Source organism: Podarcis gaigeae (genome assembly GCF_964106915.1).
Source record: "Podarcis gaigeae genome assembly, chromosome: 8".
Classification (NCBI taxonomy): domain Eukaryota; kingdom Metazoa; phylum Chordata; class Lepidosauria; order Squamata; family Lacertidae; genus Podarcis; species Podarcis gaigeae.
The window spans coordinates 40,102,214-40,127,765 of record NC_139684.1 but is presented as its reverse complement, the minus strand read 5'-3'; the positions used below and the strand labels follow the sequence as shown (position 1 = coordinate 40,127,765).

The 25,552-nt window shown below is 45.3% G+C and overlaps 1 protein-coding gene across 8 annotated transcripts in view; it reads left to right on the top strand.

Annotated features, from left to right (window-relative positions):
- The window catches only part of KIAA0513, a 52,148-nt gene that overhangs the window by 22,668 nt on the left and 3,928 nt on the right, over nt 1-25,552 (top strand). For 4 of the 8 annotated variants that reach the window (XM_083752998.1, XM_083752999.1, XM_083753003.1 and 1 more), the window contains exons 2-12: nt 12,436-12,952; nt 15,384-15,483; nt 16,133-16,206; nt 16,879-16,949; nt 17,855-18,062; nt 18,582-18,622; nt 18,830-18,914; nt 19,571-19,648; nt 20,216-20,245; nt 24,249-24,329; nt 25,155-25,249. In XM_083752998.1, the coding sequence (XP_083609124.1) occupies nt 12,600-12,952; nt 15,384-15,483; nt 16,133-16,206; nt 16,879-16,949; nt 17,855-18,062; nt 18,582-18,622; nt 18,830-18,914; nt 19,571-19,648; nt 20,216-20,245; nt 24,249-24,329; nt 25,155-25,249 (1,216 nt within the window). In that variant the 5' untranslated portion in view covers nt 12,436-12,599. Of the gene's footprint in view, nt 1-2,983; nt 3,172-6,105; nt 6,262-12,435; nt 12,953-15,383; nt 15,484-16,132; nt 16,207-16,878; nt 16,950-17,854; nt 18,063-18,581; nt 18,623-18,829; nt 18,915-19,570; nt 19,649-20,215; nt 20,246-24,248; nt 24,330-25,154; nt 25,250-25,552 lie in introns of those variants that run through there. The other 4 variants (XM_083753004.1, XM_083753005.1, XM_083753001.1 and 1 more) reach the window with 3 other exon arrangements.

Genomic DNA, 25,552 nt, shown 5'->3' with positions numbered 1-25,552 from the left:
CTTCCCACTTTCTACCTTCACATCATGTGTTTAAAGCACTATTATACGACTTTAACACTCATGGCTCCCCACCCCCACCCCCAAAGGATGCTGAGAGTTGTTTTAGGAGAGCCTTTTTTCCCTTCATGGAGCTGCAGTTCTCAAGAGTGTTTCATCAATCTCCCCCTTCCCAGCGGAACTCTGGAAGCACGGAGGGGAGAAAGGGGGCTCTCTCTGGTCACAAGGCTGCAGGCGAGATAAATCAAGCCAGCTCTTGAATTTCACCCAGAAGAAGGAAGTAGGTACTGATAGGATTTTATTCTTCTCTCCCCCCCCCCCCGCCTTTGTTAAATGTCACTGAATATGAGTCACCAGGAGTATAATTTTCCTTTTCTGACGTAGATGCAGCAGATTTCTCTGCAGAATTTCCCTCCTGCAAAATGAGAGGCTGCTGTGTTTGCATTCAAAGCTGTATGCTCATGCTGTGTTGATCCCCTGGGCTTAGCATGGAGATGCCTTTCCTCCTTGTAAGTTGAAAGCTGGCAGGTGTGTGTGTGTGTGTGTGGAATTTTGGGCCACCTGGGCTGAACAGACTGCAGGAGGATCAACAGTGCTTGCAGCCTGCTTTTGTATGTAGGGGCTGCCCCCAACCTGCTTATCTCATGAGGGGGGCAGGTCTACTGGTGAGCACCTGCCCCCTCCAAGCTCACCAACTGGGTGTGTGTGTGTGTTTGTGTGTGTGTTCAGGTTCCCTCATTCCCACAATTACAGCAGCTGTGGTTCCCTCCCCTGCCCCCCCCAAGTGGTGGTTTTCCAGCAATTGGATCAGCTTCCTATAAAGGCATCCAAGGTGGAGACTTCAGTTCACAAAAACATCACATAAGTCTTGCAGAGCAGAGAATCCAATAGTTGCCCTCCTTGTTCCCTAAGCAATTGTGTAAGGTGCTAGGAATGTCAGAATATTCAGTCAGAAACGGAAACGTTAGCAGACATTGCTGAAGTTTGCATGTTCATCCAAGGTCAGGAATGGCAATCTTGCAAGCGAATATGAGTGGTATTTCATAGAATGGTAGAGTTGGAAGGGACCACAAGGCTCATCTAGTCCAACCCCCTGCAATGCAGGAATCTTTTGCCCAGCGTGAGGCTCGAACCCATGACCCTGAGATTAGGAGTCTCATGCTCTACTGACTGAGCTATCCCAGCTGCCAGTTTGCTATCCCAGCTATCCCTACTGTTAATTTGATTAGCGTTCCTTAAACAATGTTTTCTGCAATGTTTTGGACATTTAACTTTCATGAAATTAAGTTGTAACTAATTACGTAATTAACTACTTTCATTTCAACTGTAGCAGATAGCAAAGTGAATCACAAAGTTTTGGCAGAAGCTGAACTGTAGTGGAATGGAAGCACCAGGACAGGACAGAAATCACTAAACCCCTAAGGTTAGGAGTGTTTTCTGTCTTGGCTGGCAATTCAGTATTGTACATGTGGTCATATGTTCTGGCGTACACTTTAATACAGGGTGAGTCCTTTAAAAGAGGCCCCGTGGATACAGAGTACACATGTTCCACCGGGCCTCTTTTAAAAGACTCACCCTGTATTTCTCATGTTCAGCTCATAACATTCCTGTATGGTAGGCCACTATTCTCTAGGGAATAGGGAGAAATACAGTTTACTGTAGTTCACATTTTGCTAAGTCTACCTATTTTGCATTTCTAACAATAATACGTGAACTGAAAGGCACCTGTCTTTCAAACATTGCATTTCTTCAAATTTTGCAGTGCATGCCGTTTTCCAGCCAAACAAGTGTGTAAAGAAATGTGTGTTTATGGGGAAAGTCTGAATAGAATATGATATATATATATATATATATATGCTTTCGTAGATTTTCACGGGTACAGGAATGCAGGTTTTGGTGTCCTCGGGTGTCTTCCCGTGTAAAAGTTGGGGTGTCTAGGCGACGAGTGAGACCTCGTCGAAACGTCGCCTAGACACCCCAACTTTTACACGGGAAGACACCCGAGGACACCAAAACCTGCATATATATATATATATATATATATATATACACACTGTACAAAAATGTATTGTACAGTATTAGTGGAAATTACTTGCAATATTGTGTCTATTAGGAAGAATTGCATATACAAATGTCTTAAAAGGGTAGAGGTAAAGGACCCCTGACAGTTATTAGAACAAATGAGCACTAAAATGCTGGCATATTTTTTTTAGGACTACCCCCGCCCTCCCAGAAAAATTGCAAATTGATGTGGGAATGTGATGGGTTTAACCTAATGCTGTGAAAAACGAAAAACTGTGAGGAATTGAAATTGGACAGATTCATCCATTTTGCAGATGGGAAACTGAGGCAGAGACTTGCCCAACCTCACATGTTGAGTCCTTGGCCACAATGAAGACTGGTCGAGGTCTCCCATATCTGAATTTGTTCACCGTATTGCAGGAACATAAGTGTTTATATTACTCCCCCTTTCCCTTCACCATAAAAAGACTTGCCTCTTGAGGATAGCCCTTTTATGTTTTAGAGTCATGTGGCAGAAATGGGCCGTGGAGCCAAATGCCAGGAAAGGCAGCTCACCCACTGGCTTATTTTAGAGTTAGCAATGCATCTGCCTCGCTCCATTGATCTGCGCAGGAGCAAACTGCCTGGAGACTCTTGCAAAGTGGTCCTCTGCTCCAAGGGAGGATAGAGATGTATTTGCCGGCAACACAACTTAGTGCATTCAGAGGAACTGCTGTAAAGCATCTCCTGCAAAAAAAAAAAAAAAAGGGTTGTGGAGGTAGTGGTTGGGAGAAACCCCTGAGCATTGATCTTGCCACTAAAGAGAGGCTGAGCACTGTCTCCTGCCATCCCCAGGCAGTCCATTGGCCATGCACTGCTGGCTCATTGGAGATTATAAGAGGCGGGGGAAACAGCTGACCTATTGGGACTGGGGAGGGTGTGTGTGGGTGTGCGTGTGGCTCCCTTGGCAATAAGGTGCACAAGGACTGCGATGTGCGGCACACTCCAGCGACAAATGGATGGTGATGGTTGAGTTTCTCAGTGAGCTGCACTGAAATTTTCCTCCTCTTTCCCTCCTTCCTTGTCTCAGCTGAAGTTCAAGTGACTTTTATTTGTGTGTGTGCATGAACACACATCTTCTGAGTCTTTTTCTGACAGCAAGTGGATGAGCAGGTAATCTTGTCGGTCTTTACTGCGTAGGGCTGTTGTGCAAGATAACGGGAGGTTTGTGCTGTGCTTTTTAAGTTCTTGTAAAGCTGCAAGGGGTGCTTAATTCAGGACACATGTCTTGGCCTTCAGGCTGTGTGAATTTCATTCCTGCTGCCTTTCGTAGGTGTTGGAGATTTCAGAGATGCGCAAGGCGGCTGTGCCTGCAGTTATTATGGAAAGCTGATTAAATGGAAGATGACTAGCTTTCTGCAATACTTGCAGTGCTCTGTATGCAGAGGTCTCCTTCACAGGCTTCGTCCTGTTTTTGCCAGTTGAAGAATTGTGCCTCAGTAACTCTTGCATTCCTTATCAGCACCTTCGTATCTAAAGCTCTGGGATTATAGACCAAATGAAAGTGTTTTATGCAAACTAATGTATTCCATTGATGATGTACAGAATTTGTGTGAACTTCTTCTCCCAAATCTGCTTCAGGTTTTATTTACCCTTTTATTATTCTTCCCTTTCTTTCTTCCCCAGTTCTTCTGTATTATATATCACCCTCACTTTTACCTTCTTTGCAAATACTTATTGTGTTTTTATTTGAGTTTATTGTCTATTTTGCCACCGTAATTCATGGTGCGGGGATTGATTTCCACTGGCTGGTTCACTTTCCAGGGTCTTTGAGATGGCCTGTGTTTTCTGGAGAATTGTGGGGGGGGCTTGGATGTTATTTTGGGGTTTTTTAGGAACTGAAATTCCTTGACGGGTGTGTCTTAATTGCACTTCATTCTCCTTTTCCTCCACGCCCTGTTCAGTCAAGCATGCTGACTGTATTATCGTTTGAATATATTTGTTTTTGTTTCTTTTTGGAAGATGCAACGAAAGCTATTAATACCAGTTAATCAGAAACACACTGGTTGTACGAGAGAATGAAGTTTCAGGGTGCAAGTGTTTTGCATGGGGTGCTTCTTAGGGCTGTGGGAGAAAGTGCCGTTTCAAGATGCTTGGTTCATCACCTGCTGAAATTGCTGGATTCATCTTCATGGCTTTTCAAGTTGAAGGAGGGCTCACATCCTGTCAGAAGCAAATAACAGGTTCCCTGGAGCTAGCAGCTGCTGTGTTGAGTCTTTGCAGTGCTGCTGCTGCTCGGCCCCTCGTTCCACAGGAAGGGGTGCAATTATATGTAATGAGGACACATCACAGAGAAAGGGGGGGGTGCTGGTGGTAATATGGGGCCTGCCAAGTGGAGAGAGGTGAGAGGCCGGAGCCCAGCTGGGAAAATAATATATTGCAGTTGACTTGGGAGGGAATAATTTTTGGTTCTTAAAGCAGGCTTGCTCTTTTTACAGCAAGCAGCTGCAAGTGCCACAGGAGCAGGAGCACCTGCGGCAAAACCACTGGTGAGCAGCAAAAAAATAGGTAGAAGGGAAGGGTGGGCGTTAGGAAGGGAATAGTTTGGGTCTTTGGGCACTTCTCCATATATCTAAGAGACGGTGAAGTGCAGGCTTGTTAGGCCTTGTGGAAATCAGATCTTGCTTTTCACTCCTGGATTCTGGAAACAAATGCTTTTTCTCCATTTCCCTCCTGGGCTGACATTAAGGATCTGTGATCTTCCCAGATGTTGTTGGACTACAACTCTCATCATACCTTGGCCAGCATGGGTGATGGTCAGGAACGATGGGAGCTGCAGTCCAATAACATCTTCAGAGCTACAGATTCCCTGTCTTTGAGTCATAGGTTGTGCACACACCATATGTTTAAGGCACATTCCCCAAACCCACCCAGAGTCATGGGAATTATAGTTTGCCCTTCATGGAGCTACAATTCCCAGCACCCTTAAAACTACAGTTCACTGGATTCTAGGGGTGGGGCAGAGAATGTGAAATACATGGTGTGTAAGCAGCCATAGTGAGTAAATTGGCCTGTTGGAGAGGCAAGACCCAAATCCAAGCCTCTCAACTGCACATTATGTACATTTCCGACTTGGGCATATCAGCCACCCTTTTGGATTAGATCATTCTTAAAGCTGCTCTTCATCCTGCAGTGTTTCAGCTTTCATTTGGCACCCGTCTATATTGAGCATTTGCAGATGACAGAGCTGTGAACGTGAGAAGTTTAAAGTTAGAAGCTTTCCAGGGCAAAGTCCCATCTCCCCCATGAACTTAGCAGGGTGTAACAGGGTGGATAAAGTCATAGCAAGGATTATTTGGGGACACTTTCTCTTGCAGAGGTCCCTCTGTCCACTGTCAGCCAATCAGCCAGCTCATTCTGAAGAATGCTAAGAACATAAGAAGAGTCTGGCAGCTGGATCAGGTCAAAGCCCCATCCAGTCCAGCATCCTGTTCTCATAGGACTCAGTTGTGCAACAGCATTCTTGTGATTCCCAGCAGCTGCTTTCAACAACGGAGATAGAACATAGCCATCATGCCAGTAGCCACTGAAATCCTCCTCCTCCATGAATTATTCTAATTCTCTTTTAAAGTCATCCAAGTTGGTGGACATCACTACCTCTAATGGGAGCAAATTCCATGCTTTTACCATGCAACTGTGTACTTTCTGTTAGCAGTCCTGAATCTTCCAACATTGAGGTTCCCACTTCTGCCTGCATGCACCAGTCGGTTAGCTTGGGCTCCCTTTTTATCGCCATGTAGGGCACAAATGTGCTTCCGGGTTTTTGACAGCATAATTATGCACATTGCGCGCACAGCCTGAGCTGAACGGAGGCCATTCGTTCTGCTTAGGATGCCTGGCATTCTTTTTGAAGTTGCCATCTTGGGGAAAGAGGATGGGAGAAAAGACCCATTTAAATACAGGTTGTGAAGGAAGAGAGACAGCTTAAATTGCAGCTGTTGTGCTTGTGATACAGAGTCCCATCTCACTCTTTTCTGCCCTGTTGCCTTCCCTCCTTGCAGCAGGGTCTTCTGTAACTCAAGGTTTAACAAAGCTGGGAAGTGGAGAAAGAGAGAGGGGAAATCCTGCAGCCAGGAGAATCGATACAAGAGTCACTGCACAAGCCAGGGACCGAGATGGGGAGCCTCTAAAGAACGCTTCCCAACCTTGGACCCTCCAGGAGTTCTGAACTTGAACTCCCATCAGCCCCAGCCAGCTCTGCAGGTTGGAAAAACCTTTTTGGTGTTGATGAAACGGTGAAATCAGCTATGATTAAATGGGCTCAAGATGTTGGACATAACATTATGATGGCTGACTGGGAACAGTTATGGACCACAGGTATTAAGTTTACGGCATGCAATGCCTTAAGAGAGAATATAATGAAAATGATATACAGGTGGTACATAACACCAGTCAAGCTTGCAAAAATTTATCATTTGCCCAATAATAAATGTTGGAAATGTAAAGAGATTGAAGGTACATTCTTTCACCTTTGGTGGACGTGCCCAAGGATTAAGACCTTCTGGGAGATGATCTATAATGAAATGAAAAAGGTACTTAAATATACCTTTCAGAAGAAACCAGAGGCCTTTCTCCTGGGCATGGTCGGCCAATTGGTGCCAAAGAAGGATAGAACTTTTTTTATGTATGCAACAACAGCAGCAAGAATACTCATCGCAAAATATTGGAAGACACAAGATTTACCCACCCGGGAAGAATGGCAGATGAAAGTGATGGAGTATATGGAACTGGCGGAGATGACTGGCAGAATCGGAGACCAAGGTGAAGAGTTGGTGGAAGAAGATTGGAAAAAATTTAAAATTTATTTACAGAAACATTGTAAGATTCAGGAATGTTAGAAGGATGTTGGAATGAAGTAATGTGGTTTTAGCAGAAACGATATAAAAGATTAGGTAAAAATTGATTTTTTAATTGGTGAAATGAGAATGCAAAATTATAGTACACTAAGATAAATTATTAGGATAAAAAACCAAGCTGGAAAGGATTTGCTGAAATATTTAATTGAACTAGAATACAAAAAAGGGAGGTGTGAGGAGGTCAGGGAAATTAGTAAATGAAAGACAAGACATGGAAAGAAGGAAATGTTTTTAATTGTTTTTATTTCTCTGTATTTTGTATTTTCTGCTCTCTTTTTATTTATTTTTTCTTTCTTTTCTTTTCTCATTTTTGTAACTTTTTTTTGAAACTTTAATAAATATTATTTTAAGGGGGGGAAAGAGAAGGGAAAAAAAAAAGAAAAACCTTTTTGGTGTTATCTCTAATCTTGATCATTCACTGAACTCAAATCTTGTTCTGCCCCTTATGGGACCAGCAAAGTTTGGGATGTGGGTCTTTCCAAGAATCTAATGCAACACGGAAAGGTTGTTACAGGCCAAAGTGAACACAAGCATTTTCTATATAAACAGGTGCTATGCTATGTCAGGCCTCCAGACGCTCACACAGGGAGAGGCTGTGTCACAGACAGTCAAAGCTTTAAACGTGCATTCAATGATGTAGTTATTTGACAGTGTCCCCGCTTCGTTTTCTGGAGAGCCAGTGTGGTGTAGTGGTTAAGAGCGCTAGTCTCGTAATCTGGTGAACCAGGTTCGCGTCTCCGCTCCTCCACATGCAGCTGCTGGGTGACCTTGGGCCAGTCACACTTCTTTGAAGTCTCTCAGCCCCACTCACCTCACAGAGTGTTTGTTGTGGGGGAGGAAGGGAAAGGAGATTGTTAGCCGCTTTGAGACTCCTGAAGGGGAGTGAAAGGCGGGATATCAAATCCAAACTCTTCTTCTTCTTCTTCTTTCTTTCTCATATGAGACAGGTGTATGCATGTAACACCCTACAGGGTTTGTTGAAGTTGAACAGTGGCGTTTTATTATGAAACATTCTACCCAAAAAAGAAGCCACCTTTCCAATCTGGCACCCTCCAGGGGTTTTGAGATACAGCTCCTATCAACCCGCCAGCACTGCAGGGTGGAGAAGGCCACTGTACGTAAAGACTAAGAGTTGCTGGCCTGCCTTCTCATGCATGCCTGTGTGAGTCATTGTGGGGCTAAGTAAAACAAGGACCACCCATTTCTGTAAAGCTTCCTCATCTACAAGCAGTTTTGATTCGCTACAGGCGACCAAGGGAGTGACTATGGTACAAGTCCAAAATTTACAAGGAAAATTTAGTGCCTACATACTGGCTGGCCATTATGAGATCAGGATGTTGGACCAGACGGGCCCATTGGCCTGATCCAGTAGGCTCTTCCTATGCTTTTATTGATTTTACTGTAGAGGGGAGAAGAAGTGAGGCAGACGGTAAGCAAGCGTGGTGTAGCTTTTGGGTCTCACAGGCAATATATGAATGGTTGTGTTTGGACCATGCGACTTCAGACTGCAGGCAGAATCGCATTTGGTTGAATGCTGATCTTCATAAATAAATATTTCCTGCACGTAGAAAGGTAACTCATCAGGAGCAAAGGTTCTAGCATATCCCTTTCCCTCTGACATGCATATTTTTGGCAAACTGGTGAGGCTGTCATGCGACATTGACAAAGCTGTATTCATTTTGGGGTTACCCTGTGAAAAATGGTATTCTGAACTGGACCCCTGAATTCATCATTCAGAGGTGTACAGCCTTTATTTTAACACCCCGTGCACAAAAGCAAATCAAGTATTTAGTTCTTAAGGCTGCAGAATCCAGCTTCAAAGTGTATGAGCAAAATTTGCTGGAATCTTGCAAGGGGGAGGAAGGAGGCAGCTGCCATGGCCTAATGATCTGCAAAATAAATTATGCAAAATATGCTTGCTTGTTAATTTGAATATTTTTTGCAGATTGCAGAATTTAGACTTGAGAGGAGGAATTTTTGTGTTCTAAGTCCTGGTTTAAAAAGGTTTATTGAATTCCTTTACTAATCCCTTGACGTCTCCATAAAGATTGTGTTTCTGCTGGTTTGGCGCCACGCTTAATGCCATGGCTGATCACTCTGGAACCCTGCAGCTGGGTCAGCAAGTTTTCAAATCCTTAGTACAGAAACTGGTAGTGGTTGGAGCCATTGCGGTTTTTTCACATTGTGTTTGGTTTTAAGAAACTCTGGCGTGGGTGGCAGGTTCTCATTGCTCTCTTAAGAAGATGCAGCTTCCTTGCAGGCATTGATCAGGTGTACTACTAATGGGGGTGACTCCAGCTTCTGCCCTTTCCTGGAAAACATCCAGAGCTTCAGCTGGTATTTTCCTTAACTATCTGGGCTAATTCGGTGTCAGTCTTGGTTGGGCTCTGTCTCCTTAACCTCAGATATGCAGTTAATTAGCTGATTACGGAGGGGGCCGTCTGTTTTAATTATTTCAGCTGCTCAAAGCTGTCTTCCGGTTACCATTTTGGAAAGCTGCTGTTGCTGTAATGAAGAAATGTGTGACTCTGGATTTCGTTGTAAATTGCTTTGCTACCTTAGGTATAAGGTACATTTTAAGACTCGCCTGCCAGGTCATCTAACCCCATAGATATGCCCATCTGAACCTCTTTGATCTGTAGAACTAGCACAGTGCCACATAATACTTGTTCCTCATTTGTTAAAAAAACCAATGTTTTAATGTGGCTGCACCTACACTTTGGAACTCCCTGCCTATTGATATCAGGCAGGCATCTTCACTATGCTCTTTTCAGTGCCTGCATTTAGGCAAGTCTGTCCAGATATGTAAGATGTTTCCATGTGTTTTAATTAAGTTCTTAGCTTATTGTTTAATTAATTACTTTTGAATGTTTAAAATAGTTGTTTTTAATTTGTTTTTACTTACAATTTCTTTGTTTTATACTTTTTGTAATCTAATTTGAGGTTTTATTTTTGGGGGGAGTTAACAGTCAAGCAGCATATAAATTTTGTGAAATAAATAAAATAAATCAGACCATTTGTTGGAAGAATGTGGAAACATCTCGCTGTTGTTTGAAGTCTTGGGATCAGCTGACGCAATTTGGGAGAGCAGGCATACAGGGGGTTGGTTTTGCAATGGATGTGGGCCAGGATTGCTTCTGAGCCAATAGAACAGGGATGGAGAGGGACACATTCCCTTGGGGGCTTCCTTTTGGGGGAGTGGGGACATATGCCAGTGGTGGGCAGGGCCCTGAGGTATATATGAGCAGAGCAATGGGTGTGACACTTACCCCGATACAGAAGGCCAGTGTGGTGTAGTAGTTAGTGTGTTGGACTAGGAACTGGGTGACCAGGGCTCAGATCCCCACTCAGCAGTGAAGTGTGCCTTGGGCCAATCAGTCTCTCGGCCTAATCTACCTCACAGGGTTGTTGAGGATGAAATGGAGATGGATGCTGCCTTGAGCTCCTTGGAGCAAAGGTGGGATGTAAATGTAAAAATAAACTAAAATAGGCTACATTCTTGCTATGCAAAAGCCAGAGATTTCAACACTCCCCTCCACAAATGTACACGCTCCTCTCCTTGTTCTCCACCCAGTTCCCCACGTCTGCTCTGAGATCCTTGGCACAAGAGTGGAAAGCCAGGGTATATTAAAATAATTGGAGAAGTGGAGAGCCTTAACAGCACTCTGGACAGCTCCTGCAGTATTTTATTTTTTGGCAGTGTTTGTTCCAAGCATAACAAAATCCAAGTAACAAGTAAAAGGACTCTCTCTTCTCTCTCTCTCTCTCTCTCTCTCTCTCTCTCTCTCTCCCTCTCTCCCTCTCTCAATCCCCCTTAGTGTAGGGATAAAGTTGACTCCATCTAAAGTACAGTCCAACCTCTCAACTCTTTGCTTAGCTCAAGGTGTTGAAGCTTAAGGTCTGGCCAATCTGCTGGAGGAGCCACCAAGAACCCCTCTCAGCTATCTGGCCTGAGTGCCAAAAGACAGAAGGCTCACTGTGCTACAATTTGGATGCATCCAGAGCAGAACTTTGTCTTTCATAGATCCTGAAACTAAACTTGGCACTTCTCCTGCAGTCTTGCAGACTTATTCTTTAAACATTCTTATAAGCACTGAACTGATTCAGTTGCACCCTAATTAACTAAGTGCAGTTTGCAAGGGGAGGAGGGGGAGCAACTATGAAGGACACCTTGAAACGGGATTTATGAAGTAAGACGGTTTCATTTTTGCATCTTCTAGTCATTTGATGAAAATAATATGGCAGCATTTTATTTATGTGTCTCTATAGAGCCAGCATGAGGTAGTGGTGTTGGGATGGGGGACATTTTGGCTCTGTGGAGCAGTTCCTTATTAGGATGGGCCTCAGGGGCCAAATTTGACAGGAGGGTGGGGTTGCTCACATGTCGTTCACCTGGTGTCACAAGGGCGTCAGGTGATTTGGCACTTATTGAGTCCTAGAGTGCTTGCTGAAACAGAGGAAAAACCCTTTTTTAAGTTTGCAAAAGTCCTTCCTCATCAGGAAAGAATATGCTCTGAATCCTGCAAAACTGAGCAGGAATTAACCTTAAAATCACACAAACCTTAAACATTAGCTAATGGGGGGATTTAACCTGCTATAGGGAACTGTTGTGCAGAGCCAGTGCAGAATTGAATGCCACACACATGCCCATTGGAGTGGCATCGGCTGATTCATTGTTGGGCATGGTTTTAAGAAAAAGGACTCATGGGCTAAGTTGTAACCCCTGCTGGGCCTTGGGCCAGAGGATGACCACCCCAACTCTAGTGTTTTGACCTTGACTCAGAACCTCTGCATTTTTAATCACGCAAAGCTCCACACAAAAATGGTCTCAGGCCTTGAATTGCTGCAAAGCTTGGCCTTCAGAATTTTTGACAAAGGAAAGCATGTGCAGGACTTTAAAGCCTGCAAAATTTTACATGGTTTGGGAAATGGGATCTACTCAGGAGCCTATTGATCAAGACTATTGGGTTTGGGGAGATGGGAAAGCTTTTGCAAGCTCAGACTGCAGCTTATGCAGGGAAATGCTGTTTTAATAAGTGCAACGCAGTCTTGGATGCGTGCCTTCAGAAACAAAAAACAAAAAAGTATTTCTGTATAATTGCAGTCATACCCCCCCCCCTTTTTTTAAAAGCATATGCCTATAAGTGGTTCAATGGATTCTAATCAAGAGAGACTGTTTTAAAGAGGCTGCTTTGCTCCCAAGCACTCCATAAAAGTTCGTTCTGTCTCCATACCTAATTGCATTAAACAAATGACATTTGCCAGCCCTGGGAGGGAAGTTTCAATCTGCATTAAACTTAACTCATAATTTAAGTGTTCACCAAGTGGCCAAATGCCCTATTCATTCTTTCCCTGGGCCGCCTTGGAAGTCCTTGTCTGGAATAGTAAGTCAAAATACGTGGCAGGGGTTGCCAAATTTTGCTGTGCAATTACAACGCATGGTTCTTGCTGCTGAGATTATTGTTGATAAGCAGAGTTTAATAATTATTGATAATGAGTTGCTCTGTTTGCTTTTTTTCAGATGCCTTGAAAGAGCCTAGGATAAGGAGTAAGCTTTGGTTGGAAGTGGACCAATCACAGGCTCCATATTTTTCTGCTCATCTCCCAATGGCCTTCACATTTTCCTGATAGGGAAATTGAGCCACACCCTCCGCACCCAATCCATGGTATTAGGCCCCTTGAGCCATGGAGGCCATGGATGTCCCTGTGGGGAACCTCATTGACTTTGACTCCGAACCTTCCACCACCGACACCTCCGAATCCGTCCCTGCCGCTCCTCCCTCCACCAATGGCAACGGGCTGCTGGATCACCTGGCGGGCGACACGGCCGCAGTGGCGGAAGAGAGCGACGCGACGGAATCTGCCGACAGCGAGAACGACACAACGGACTCGCCCACCCATCACAGCTGGAACAATCACCGCCGCTCCTCCTCGGAGTCCTACTCATCTAACCAGAGCACAGAGTCTGCCAAGGACGAAGTGACAGCAGAGCAACGGGAGTTCATCAGGCAATACGTGGAGAAGATCTTCACGGGAGGGTGAGTGTTTGAGCAGCAGGATGCTGTGAGCTGGTGCATGCTGGGGTTGTGGGATCGTTGTCCAACTCTCTCCCTGCAGGGGAGGTTCCCAGTTCTTTTTTTACACTGCAACTCCCATCAGCCCCAGCCAGCGTGACTATTATTCAGGGATGCTGGGAACTGCAGTCCAAAACATCTTGAGAGGCACCATGTTGGGGAAGGCTGCCGTAGAGCTTCTTTGAGCTGGCTTTACGTTACTCAGACCAATCCAGAGCAACCTTAACTGTAATCTAGGCAACCATTCCCGATTTCCCCAGATTCACCCCCTCAGAGACTTCATTTGCTGGCTAAAGTACCAGGTTTTTCTACGATGACGCCAGTTTCCAACTTTTAAGATGGAAATAAACAGCCAGTATTATATCCAGTCGGAGTAGACCTACTTCAATCAATCAATCAATCAATCAATCAATCAATCAATGTTAGTTGTGTCTCTTATTTTTTAATGGCTCTCCTCTGTGTAGGACTAACTCAGGGTACAAGCCAATGCACCCCAGAGGGTGCTAGTGGGCAAATGTTTTGAAGTGAGGCCAGGAACCTGAATTTCTTTCTTTGCATTGGCTTTGCAGAAAGAGGGGGAAGACAGCTTGCTGCTGGATCCTTCACTCCCGCCCCCCCGGGGTGCAGCAAGCCCCCTTCCTCCGTGTTCCCGTTGAAAAGAAATGTTGGCTGGCTGTGACACATCTCTCCCACTGAGTCATGCTTCTCTCTTGACTTAACAATTGCTGCCTGGGGACTTTGGGGCTGCATCACCCAGATGCAGAGTGGAGGCTTCAGCTGCTGCAGCTGATGTTGACTCTCTCTGTGTGTGTGCTTTTAAACAATTCCACTTAATTTAAGCAATTTAGCAAATCTGCCGTGACTCACCATGGCCCAAATTAAAATGATTTGAATGTCAACACTGGGAGGAAGTGCCTTTCCATTTGCTCCCTCCCTGCTCTGCTGCGTGGCCAGTTTGGGGATCAGACCCCAGAAGGAATGTTCTTGTGCAAAACTGACATTGGCAGCTTGCATAATCTCCGTTCACAGTTCAATGTTGCCGCTTGGCGAGGTGGCCTGCCCCCGCATGCAAAAAGAGAAGAATGGCAATGCTCAAAATCAAAAACCTCAAATTCTTTGTTAGTCTTGCTACACGTTTAATAAAAATAAATAAATAAACTTGGGGGGTGCATAACCCTTTTCAACCCGAGGGTCATATTCCCTTCTAGGCAATCTTCTGGGGGGTTGCGTGCCAGTGGCGGGTGTGACTGGAGGGTAAAAGTGGGCAGGGCAATGAATGTCAAAGTCACTTTTGTGTACTAAGTTAGTCTCTGCACAAATTCATGCACGCCTCCCTACCCGCCACCCATGGAAGCAAGAGGCATCAGCAGCGTTCAAGGACAAAATCCAGCCTAGCAAAAACACTCAGGGAAGGTGCAAAGCAGAGCCAGTGAGGGGAGAAGTCGTGTGGCCTAGGGAGACTTCGAGGGGTCCCCTAATCCTGCTCAAAAGGATGATTTATTGACATGTGTTAATTCCCTGTTGGCTCCTGATAAAGAATATTGGTGCCCTTTTGGACTGGTAAGAGCTGAAGCAGTTTACTTGAATTTATTTCCCCTACCCCAAGTTCACTTTTCATTATGTACTTTTTTCTTCCTCCTCTAAAGTTCTGCCTCCCCCTCCATTTAGTACATTGAGCCAAACGAGTTTAATGCCACCTGGTGACTGAAAGCAAAACCACAATTCAACAAGAAACTGCTGTGTTTCTCCCAGTTTTGTTGCAAGTCGTAAGTAACATAAAGGAGAAACCAGAAGAGAAAGAGCAAACGGCAACAGCAAAAAAAAAAAAAAAAAAAAGAGGACAGTGATGCTCTGCACATACAAAATCAGATAAAATTTGTGTGGAGGGTGGATTTCATAGGCAGCCGCAAACCCAATCAAGAGTGAGGGACAATAGCAGATTTGCAAGCATAAAGAATTCAACGGTCCTTTTTCTTGTGCATGTTGATTTGCCATCATTGTGAGGCACACCTAAGCATCTTTTTTGCATACACAATATCCCTGCTTGAATCCCTAGCATCTCCAGGTAGAAACTATTGTGCTTTTAAATGAAAGTAAAATGAAAGTGAAAAATGAAATATTTCTGTATTCCTTGTGACAACCTTGCAAGGTAGGCTAGTAATGACACTAAGCTCCTAAATTGGAAAGTAAGCTCATTGGTCAAGGCTTATAGTACAACACCTAGTTTTTGTGCTTATTACTATTATCACTACATTGCAGTGTGGTGACACTTGAGAGCAGGCAAGGATTCTTGCCTGCAGTGAGATTTGCTTTGGGGACTTTCCAGCTTATAGTCTCAGCCCTCTGCATCACACTTAGTGCCAACTTGCTTTATTTTGTATCTTTGTGATTCCAGAGAGGAATTTGACCAAGAGGAGAAAGCCAAGTTCGGAGAACTCTGCAGTGGGGAGAATGCAAAAGGCAGGGAATGGTTTGCCAGATACGTGAGCGCTCAGGTAAGGAGATGTTCAGGACGCAACTCTGGCTGGTGTGGATTGTGCGCTCTTGAGGCCCTTTGCTTTTTGTGCTTGCGTGTGCCTCTTGACACCTGTTCACACATGCAAAATAGTGGGCCCTATTCCTAGTGGAATGCACAGGGCATTCCAGGCCATTTCAGAGTCACCTTTTGCTTTATTGCATTGCTGTAGTCCTACATGGAAGAGTCTCATCTGCTCACCTCTGCATACCATCGTTTTAAAAACCCTGCACAGGGTGAAACTTTTTCCAGGTCAAACAGAAGCCGGATTTGCACAGCTTTCTGATTGGCTAGACCTTATATCGGTAGCAAAGCTACCTCCTCAGAGCAAGGCTGTGCCACCAGGCTGATTGGCCAGCTCTGGTCTTAGTTGCAAAGCCACCTTCTGAGAACAACTTTCGAATCATGACAAGCACTCAGAGGGAAGAAAAAATGGAAAGCAAAGCAGATGGCCTGCCTTAAAGCTTATGCTGGAGACGGCTGTTGATCCAGGGGCTGTATGTTCAACAACAGAGGAGCAGAGCTGTTTCCTCCGCAGCCAAAAAAAAGTAGAACGGCAGCCCTACATCTGTTTCTAGGTACATCTGTACGCAGTCTTAACACTGTTGGCTTTCCCTGTTTCCTCACAGCGCTGCAATTCCAAGTGTGTCTCGGAGCAGACTTTCTATCGACTGGTGCAGTCCTTTGCTGTGGTCCTCTTTGAGTGAGTAACAGCAGGCGTCGGCATGGAGGCTACAGGGTCTTCAGCCTTTACAGCAGGGGGTGGGGAACTGAATCCAGCTGGCGGGTGGGATTCTTCCTTCCTCCACCTCTCTCCGCAGGCCATCTTGGACAGTTGGGTGGGGCTGATGAGAGGTGTAGCTCAAAACATCTGGAGGGCATCATGGTGGTGATGGTTGCTTTAACCACTGCACCACTTGGGCAACTGGAGATGAATTGCACATGGCTCTGATCCATGCAGCTCTCCAAAAAAGCCATGCATGGCTGTTCTTCAGTGCTGGCAGCGAAGGCTGGTCTATGTACACCACCTTGAGATCCTTGGAAGATAGAGATGATCTATAAATGAAATGAATAAATATTAGGGAGAATGGGCACTGTCCCACTGAATTCCAACTGCCCTCAGCCAGCATCCATTGGCCTGCCTTCCTGTTTACAGTATATCTAGGGGGTGGCCCTGGTAGTCTGCATCCTCCTCCTTAGTCTTGGTGTTGCCCTTGTAGAACGCAGCATGGAAGAGAATGGGGGAAAACTGGAATTAGTTGGCTCTGCCCACTGTTGCACTCCCTGCATTCAGCCCCATGGACACTAATCACCACTGAGTGTTACTCTGTTTCTTCTTCATATTTCAGCAACTTTATTCTTTCCTTTTTTTCAGGTGTTACCAGATGGATGATTTCAGCCCTGCTAAGAACCTGATGACCATGTGCTTTACTTATTACTATATTGGTAAGGGGCAGTTCCTTCTTGCTGAAATTTCTCTGTGGAGTGAAAAAATGTGCTGGGGCTATTTGTTCATCTTCAGCAAAGGAGCAAGAGTATCTTGCAAGAAGCATCTCTATAGGAATAGCATCCTGGGAGTCGTTTGTGAGAACCTCAGAATAGTGAACTAATCCTTTGCAATTTGACCCGCCATTGCACCCAATGTGTTTTGACTACACACAATTTTGGCTTTGGGCACAATCCCCAGAACGTAATGCCTGCATAAGTTGCAGGCTTACTATGAGGTTTCAGAAATAGATGAGAGCCAGGAAGCATAATGATTTTTAGCTTCTTGCTGGTTGCTTCCATGTTACCAACCCTGTGTCCTGGTTTTCGGCATCCATTTTTAAGTGTGACACTAATCACTGAGGGCTAGTATCTTGCTTTTTAGTTAAAAAGCAAAAACTTAGGGTGGGAGAAAGAGAACAAACCAGTCTCTCTTGAGCATTGATCTTTAGGAGGAGTGGTGGTCCTTTAAGTCAGGGGTGGGGACCACTTTTTTTAGCTCAAGGGCCACATTCACTTATGAGCAACCTTAAGGGGGTCCTATGCCAGAAGTGTGGGGGGCCAGAGGCTAAAGTGGGTGGAGCATCAGGTATGATTCTTACCTTGCTGCATTGAAAAGTCTGAGGTCTCTGCATAAACCCAAACACCTGTCTTCCATCCGGGCAAGCAGTGGACATTGTTACAATTCAAGAACACATTCCAGTCAGGAAAATGCTCTTGAGGAGAGCCCGGAGCAGGGCCCAGGAGTGGTGAGTTCTGAGGGCCAGATCAAGAGGGCTGGAGGGCCACATTCGACCCGCGGGCGTCAGGTCCCCTGCCTTACTCCCTCTGTTTCTCTTTCCCGCTCCCTGGTTGCATTTTGGTAGGTAAGCCCCAAGCGCTGCCCATCGAGTCCAAGGAGAAGCCCACTGGCAGCATTGACTCCTACCTGAAGTCCGCAAACAGCTGGCTGGCCGAGAAGAAGGACATTGCGGAGCGGCTCCTGAAGAATACATCGGCGAAGACGGAGAACGTGAAAGGCTTCTTTGGGAGCTTTGAAAGCAAGCTAAAGGGGCCAGGGCCCAAAAAAGCTGAGTGAGTCCAGTTGAGACCATCCACAGCACCTTTAGTTGGAAGCACAACACCAGACCTGGCTTAAGTACCCCTGAGCCCCACCATCTCTGCTCTACTGAAGATAATCTTGTTTATATGCCGCTATCGGTCTTGGTCGACCCAGGAACATAGGAAGCTGCCTTGTGCCAGATTGGCAGTGGCTGTCCAGGATTTTAGACTGCAGCATTTGTGTGTCTCCCCTAGCCCTACCTGGAGAGGCTGGGGATTGAACCTGGGACCTTGTGCACGCAGAGCAGATGCTCTGCCACTGAGCTACGGCCCTTTCCCGCTTTATTAATTAACTGGTTGATTTAAAGTCCCCCACCCCCTTTTAGGGCAAGGCTTGCATAGCAGGCTAACTCGTCTTCATCTGTGTAGTAGTGAGACTATACTTCTAAGCAATTCATAGAACAAACTACTTGCAGTGCTTCCAAACTCCCCCCCCCCCAAAAAAAAATGATGTTACGTTTAACCGAATAGTACCTGTGTGTTTGCTTCTAGGGATGATGAAGGCAAACCAAGAGAGAGAATCCACAAATCAGGTAAGCAGTTATAATAATAGGTCTATGCTGTTGTTGTTTAAAAATCTGTTTATAATGCTCATAGAAAACAGGTGTTTCAGGTTCTGGAGAGCTGGGATACCTGGCAGGAATCTAAGGCACTGTCTGGTCTTTATCTGAAGATTGTGTATATGTGTATGCACAAATTGACACCCCCCCCCCTAAATATCAAATATCTCCCCTTTGCAGTTTCCCTCTACAGTCCTGAGGAGGAGGAAGAAAAAACAGGAGAGAAGATCTACCTGTACATGCACCTGAAGCAACAGCCCATCTGGTAAGAGCAAGTGGAGGCTGGTTCAATAGGAAAACTGGGACACTGCCCCACCAACCTCAGCCTGTCCTCAGCCAACCCCCACCTGCCTGCCTTCTTACTTACAGCCAACCTGGTACAGCCTGTCAGCTCCCCCATTTGTTAGTCTCAGTCAGGGGTGCTAACCTGAATAAAATATTGGGTAAGCCCCACCCCACATAATCAAAAGATGTGGTGCATGCATACCATTTGAGTAGCAATGCCCATGAATTTTTTTGGGAGGGCCAGCATCCTCAAATATTTTATGGGGGGGCAAAGGGACCTCAATCCCTAGGAGTTGTAGAACCCAGCAGGGAGGAGGAGGATTGGGCCTAAACTAGAATGAGTTGTCTCTGCCTTTCACTGGCTCTGGCGCCACCTAGTGTTGGCCTCCCTGCCTTCCGCCTCACCTGTCTCAGTGAGCACCAGCCACCACTGGTATAACCTTATTCTCCTGAGCCAGCTGCACTCCTGAGCAGGACATTGAAGCAGGGGAGCCATCTAGCGGGCCCAGCCACAGCCCTCTCTGGCAGAAACCACCCCATTCCTTCCCACTTCCTAGCCACATTCACAAAAACATACCCTGCAGTTGATACAGGCTCAACACACGCACGCACATCATTTCCTCCCCTGTTCCCTAGGCATACCCTGAGGTTTTGGAATGCGGCTTTCTTCGACGCGGTTCACTGTGAGAGGCGGAAACGGTCTCCCACCACTAGGTAGGACTTTGCAGCTTCTTCTTCTTTCTTTTTTTTTCACAGGAGAAAGGAAGTGGGGGACACGAGGGGTGGAGGAGAATAGGTCATAGTGCTGAAAAGGACTTCCTTTTTTGGTACACAAATGGTTTATTTTTCTGCTGTTCTCCCACTTGTCAAGCAGGCCAATGGAGCTTTTTAGGTTCTGCTAATTTGATGCAGGACTGGGTTTATATTCTGTAGGGAGGAAGCTTTTCTTCCCCGGCCCCTGGAACTCATCCCCAGGGTTTTAGAGAAGCAGAAACCACCCAGCAAATGCAGTTTGATAACAACATCCAAGGGGGAGTCTGCTAGGCAAGAGCTTAAGGAAAGGGCAGAGTACTCCCTTTCTCCCCTTCCTGCTCTCATGTTGCTTTGTTGGGTTGGGGAGGTTGAAAACAACTAATTTCTCTCTTTCTCTTTCTTGACCTCTTTAATCTTTTCTTTTCTTTTTCTGGTCAATTCTTTCACACTTCCTCTCTCTCTCCATCCATACTTCTTGCATGATCTTAACATGTAACCTTCTGTTGACCCTTTCTGCTGCCACTCCAGAGGGAATGCTGGAGAGGAAGAGGAAACGAGGTGTGTCTGTCCGCATTTCCTTTCTTACCTTTTTATGCCAAAGGCTCATTTTGGGTCCAAAACTTGCCACCGTGGTTGCACAGTATTCAGCCCAGTGCTGCAAATCCCACTAGTGTATCCTTCCCCAACCTGGTGCCCTCCAAGATATTGTTGGACTATTGCTTTCATCCTCCTTCACCATTGACCATCCCTGCTGGGCTTGCTGGGAGTTATAGTTCAGACACATCTGGAGGGCCACAGGTTGGGGAAAGCCTGCTTTCCAAGGTATATCTCTAAGCACATCAAAGCGGTTTTGAAAGGAGTGTTCCTTGTTCGTTTCAGTGCCTGCAACAGCAGGACAAAATCTAATATGGATGCTGAACCGATTCAGAAGCAGTGGGAGTCTACCACAAACCACTTTTTAAAAATAAAATAAAATCAGTCCCCGTTCTGTCTCCCAGCCAGAGTTTGCCATGCTGCCAATATCTTATACATTGCTTGATTATGATGCACAGCTTCTGTATTAATGCCGTATAAAGCAGCTTGAGAAAAGCCTCTGGGCACGGTGAACTGCTTAAGTGAGTCTGTTTTTCTCTCGCCATTTTCTGTGTCAGCAGCTGTGGTAAGTTTTTGGACACAGGGGCCCCTTCCAGTCTCTGAGGAGTTCTAGATGTAAACGTTCTACTTTGACCTTCCCCCTTGCTTTGATTTCCTCCTGCTTTTAATGCCTCTGTGGAATGCTGCTGCTGCTTGAGAATCTCTTCTCTTTCCTTCCCTGTCCATTCCTCTTTGACCATCTGGATTTAAGTACCTGCTTTCTGTGTTGTTTCTGCCCCTCTCTCATTTGTTATTGTCGTGCTTAATTTTGCCCGTTTCATACCATACCAGTTGGTGGTTTTTTGTGCAGAGCCTGATTGAGATGGGGGTGGTGGTTTGCTTTACATGCATCTGGAGCAGCTGTTCCAAATGGTAAATGGTCACTGTGCATATGCACACTTGCCATGGTCTCAGAGAACAGCGCCACTGGATTTGTTCTTGATGCGGACCTCTTGGGTGCCTCCAGGCTGTCCCTATTTTGGGGAACCTACAGGCTTCCAGATGTTGCTGAACGACGACTCCCATCAGCCCCAGCAAGAGTGGCCAGTTGGAATTCAGAAACATTTGGAAGGCCAAAGGGTCCTTAGACATGCCCTAGCATGACAAATCCTCTTTAAAAAAATGATTAAAAGGAAGACATGTAAACGCCCTGCAAGCAAATTAGGACAAATGCTCAGTCAATGGGTCATCTGAAAGTGGTCCTTGAACTGTTGGCCTGAGAGATGACAGGCAGGGATTTCTCCTGTGCACCTCTGCCTTGCTCTGGCAAACAATCTTGGGAATTGCAAGGTGAAGGAGCAACCAAAGAAGCCACTGTGCCCTGAAAGACCTGTGAGTTAGCTGATACTCCTTGACCCCTGTGAATGGATGACCAGCTAGGAGACTTGCCTTGGCTAAGCCAAAGAATGTCCTCTGCATTTGCCTTGCCTCAACCTTGACCCTTGGCACGTCTGTTTCCTGTGAGGATTGATTCAGGGATACACTCTTGAATTGCCTGCCAAGAAATCCCTCTGCCACTCTGTCTTCATATCCAGCATGGCTCCACATTTTTAATTTCTCTTGTTTTCCTTTTATTTGCTGCTGCTGCTGCTGCTGCTTCTCCTCCCATTGACTTCCTTCTTCCTGTATTTCCCTGCCTCCCCTTTTCCTCCTCTTGACATATGGTCGGCTTCAGCCAACATCCTATTTTCCCTAAAAGGACAAGCATCTGAGGGCTGATCTGTGGTGAAATCAAGTGGCAGAAGCCTCCTCACATTGTGCCCTTGTCAGGTGGGGGAGATGGTGTTTTCTAACACTTCCCTGCTCAAAAAGAATCCCTGCATTTAGAATGCGATTCTAGACCAGAATAGGATTGATGGAATAGTTTTCTCCAGACCACTTTTTTATTTTTATGTTTTGATTGGGGGTGTTAAGAAATGCCACTCCTTCCCCCCCAACACCCCCCAAAAAGTTTGCTGAAAATGTAGCTCAACTTTCAGCATCCCCCATTCTTGATCACTCTTAACACATACTTACCCCATAGGGTTCAGTGAGAATTTTTGCATTAACCTGGAGGCATGCATTCCCTTGATTCTTTTTAAGGATGCATAAGTGGAAATCTAGAATGGAAGGTCAGCAGTTACATAATAGAGATTGCCATGTTTGAAACTCCCACATTAGCTGTGCACCCAGAGCTTAAGGAGCCATGTTGGTTTAAGTGTGCATGAATAGACCTACTAGGACCAAACCAGCAGGAAACTTTCATTAAGGGAGAGACATGCAAGAGAGCCGGTGTGGCATATTGGTTAGCGTGTTGGACTAGCACCTGGGGTACCAGGATTCAAATCCCCACTTGGCCATGAAGCCTGCTAGGTGACCTTCAGCCAGTCACTGCTTTGCAGCCTTAAGGGTGAGATATAAATGCAATAAAAGCAAATAAATTAAGGACACATAGAGTTCTGACTGCTGCATCTCCAAAGCAAAGTAGTGTCAGAAGGGAAAAGATCAGAGAAGGTGCCGTGAGGACTGCCTGACTATAAAGATAAATAATTGCACTAATTTAGCATTGCAAGCAGATGGTGGGTGGGAGAGGAGACATCTGTGTACCTTTACTGAACTGGGCAGGGAGGGTCATACCATAAAAATGAGACATTCACATGTATAAAACAAACTCAGGGCCTTATCTTCTCAGTCCTCTGGAACTGCCTGCTACCAGAAGTAGTAGTGCCTTAGAATATTACTGAGTTTCAAGGGTTAGAAAAACCCATGGATCATTGTAAATGTGCTGTTAGGTACATCTCCAGCACTTCCTTAACATATTGCTGATAACTATACATTGTAGAGGCTGGGAAGCAGATGATTGCAAAGTTAAGAACCCTCTGTTATTGCATTGTTGGAAAGTTCACCAAACAGTGCGCCTGTGTTAAGCAAAATTGCTTGCTTTGTGAATATAATGAAATTGGCTCAGAACATCTTAGTTTGGTGTTGTGTGGCTGTTCCATGTTTCTCTGCCTCTAAACAATTTTATTCTTGTCTGAAAATGGTATACCAGTGTGGCGGAATTTAAGCCTGGGTTACCTTTTTCTGAATCCAGTCCTTGCTCTGCTCCTGTTTTGCGGCCTTTGATGCCTTTTCAAAGCCTCAGTTGCCTCCTCTGTGAAATGGGGTTGGGATAGTCTGCCTTGTAGGTCTGTAATGAACAGTAACCCATAAGAAGGGTGCAAAACTTAGATGATAGCTCAATTTTTTGGTCAGGTTATAAGAAATATAAGTGGCGTTCGAACAGGTTTTAGGAAAACATTCAGGTTTTACATGTTTACCTTCTGCCACCCCCCCCCCCCACTTCACATCCCTTGCTATATGTTTGCCTACCTCCTTTGGAGATACTGACCAAATTGAATGTAGATTCTAAGGTTGGATGTAGAGTGGCAATGATGGTCACAGATTTAACGACCAAGAGAAAGGCGTGCATTTGGAGATTTTAGGTTGTATCCAAGTACATTCTACTAAGAATAGACCCATTGAAATTGATTAAGTTAGTCATGTCCATTAATTTCAGTGGATCTACACTGAGTAAGATGGATGTTACATACAACCCTTTGGAAGAAGAAGAACCTAAATGAAACAGAAATGTAAGCACATAAGCAAAATGGAAACTTCAGAATGATTCCATCTTTGGCCCAGCTTCCGTGATAAAAGCTGCTCTAATATATAATCTGAAGTTGGCAACAGGCGGCCCATATAACAAAACTGGCATACCAACATCTGGCATATGGCCCACTCCTTCACTTCATCACACTAACCAATATGGAACAGGGAGTGCGTCAAGAGCGTGTTACTGACATTCCCTGCATCCTTCCCTGCTCCCATCAATCCCTAAGGTTTTGGCAGGTTGTCTGTCTGTGTGTGTTCATTTTCCTGGTTTCAGGATCTGTCCATATGTTTGCAGGGAGAAATGGTGTCACATGACCCAAGAGGAGCGAGATGATAGTCTGCGGTTTAATGAGAATATCACCTTTGGACAGTTGGGGTAAGCAGAATGAAACTGGCCGGCTTCTGCAAAAGAGCTTCTGTTTGTTTGTTTTGTTTGCCTTCCTCCCAAAGGAGTTCAGAGCAGCAAACAACACATGATAAAAGCTTTTACTACTTACTATGCTTAAAATAAAAATGTAAATTACAATGGTGATCACAATAGATTATCTTTAGAAATCTATACTGCATGATGCATGAGAGAGATTTTTGTATAACATATCAATTACATTTATTTATATCCAGTAATTTGCAGCCTCTTCATCCGTGAGTCCTAGGGCAAGATTGATAGAAATCTTCAAAGCATAATTAGCAGTCATGGAAAACTATCATACAAACAAGGAAGCAGCAATACAAACCACAAGCCTAATGTGTGGATATCTGGATGGTGGGGGGAGGCAGGGAAGGAGCCATGCAGCTTTTGCAAGGGGGGGAGGGACAGCACACCTCCACAGCTGCTTTTCGCTTGTGATGGCCCTACCTGCATACAAAGTGTACATGAAGGGGGCTTCAGTATTGTTCTTGTTGTTGTTTAATCAGTTTTAAAAGGAATAGGCAGCTTATGCTCAAAGAAACTTAGCAGACACATAGGAAGCTGCTTCATACAAAGTCGGGCTATTTATCCATCAAGTCTCTGATTGGCAGCCGCAGCTCTGCAGGGATCTCAGAGAGAGAGAGAGTCTTTTCCTTCACCTTCTGTGACCTGAACTTTGTAACTGGAGATGCTGCCAGGAATTGCAACAGGGACCTTCTGTGGACAAAGCACGTGTCCTAACAAAAGGCCATACCCCTTTCTCCCCCACCCCATTTCCTCTCCCTGCTGCAGTACTTTCACTCACAACATGTTGGCTTTTGGGCTGAACAAGAAGCTTTGCAACGACTTCTTGAAGAAGCAGGCAGTGATTGGCAACCTGGATGAAGGTAGGACTATGGGTGTGAAATTGCTGGTGGGATTCCTTCTGCAAGGATCACCTCCCAGGGGTCAAATGGGTGGTGAAAATGAGAGCAACTCCAAGTTCAGGCCACTTGCTCTGCCTTAGACTTGAGCAGGGTGGGGGTTGCGGGGAGAAGATGACCTATAAGGGCTGCAAAATGCGAGGGATTCTTTGCAAAACAGAAATAGGCTATAGACGTCACCCCAAAACATCAATTTGCAAATAACACAGAAATGAACTCTAAATTTGTGCTACATTTCCAGAAGTAGCTTTTACATTGTGTGAAAGC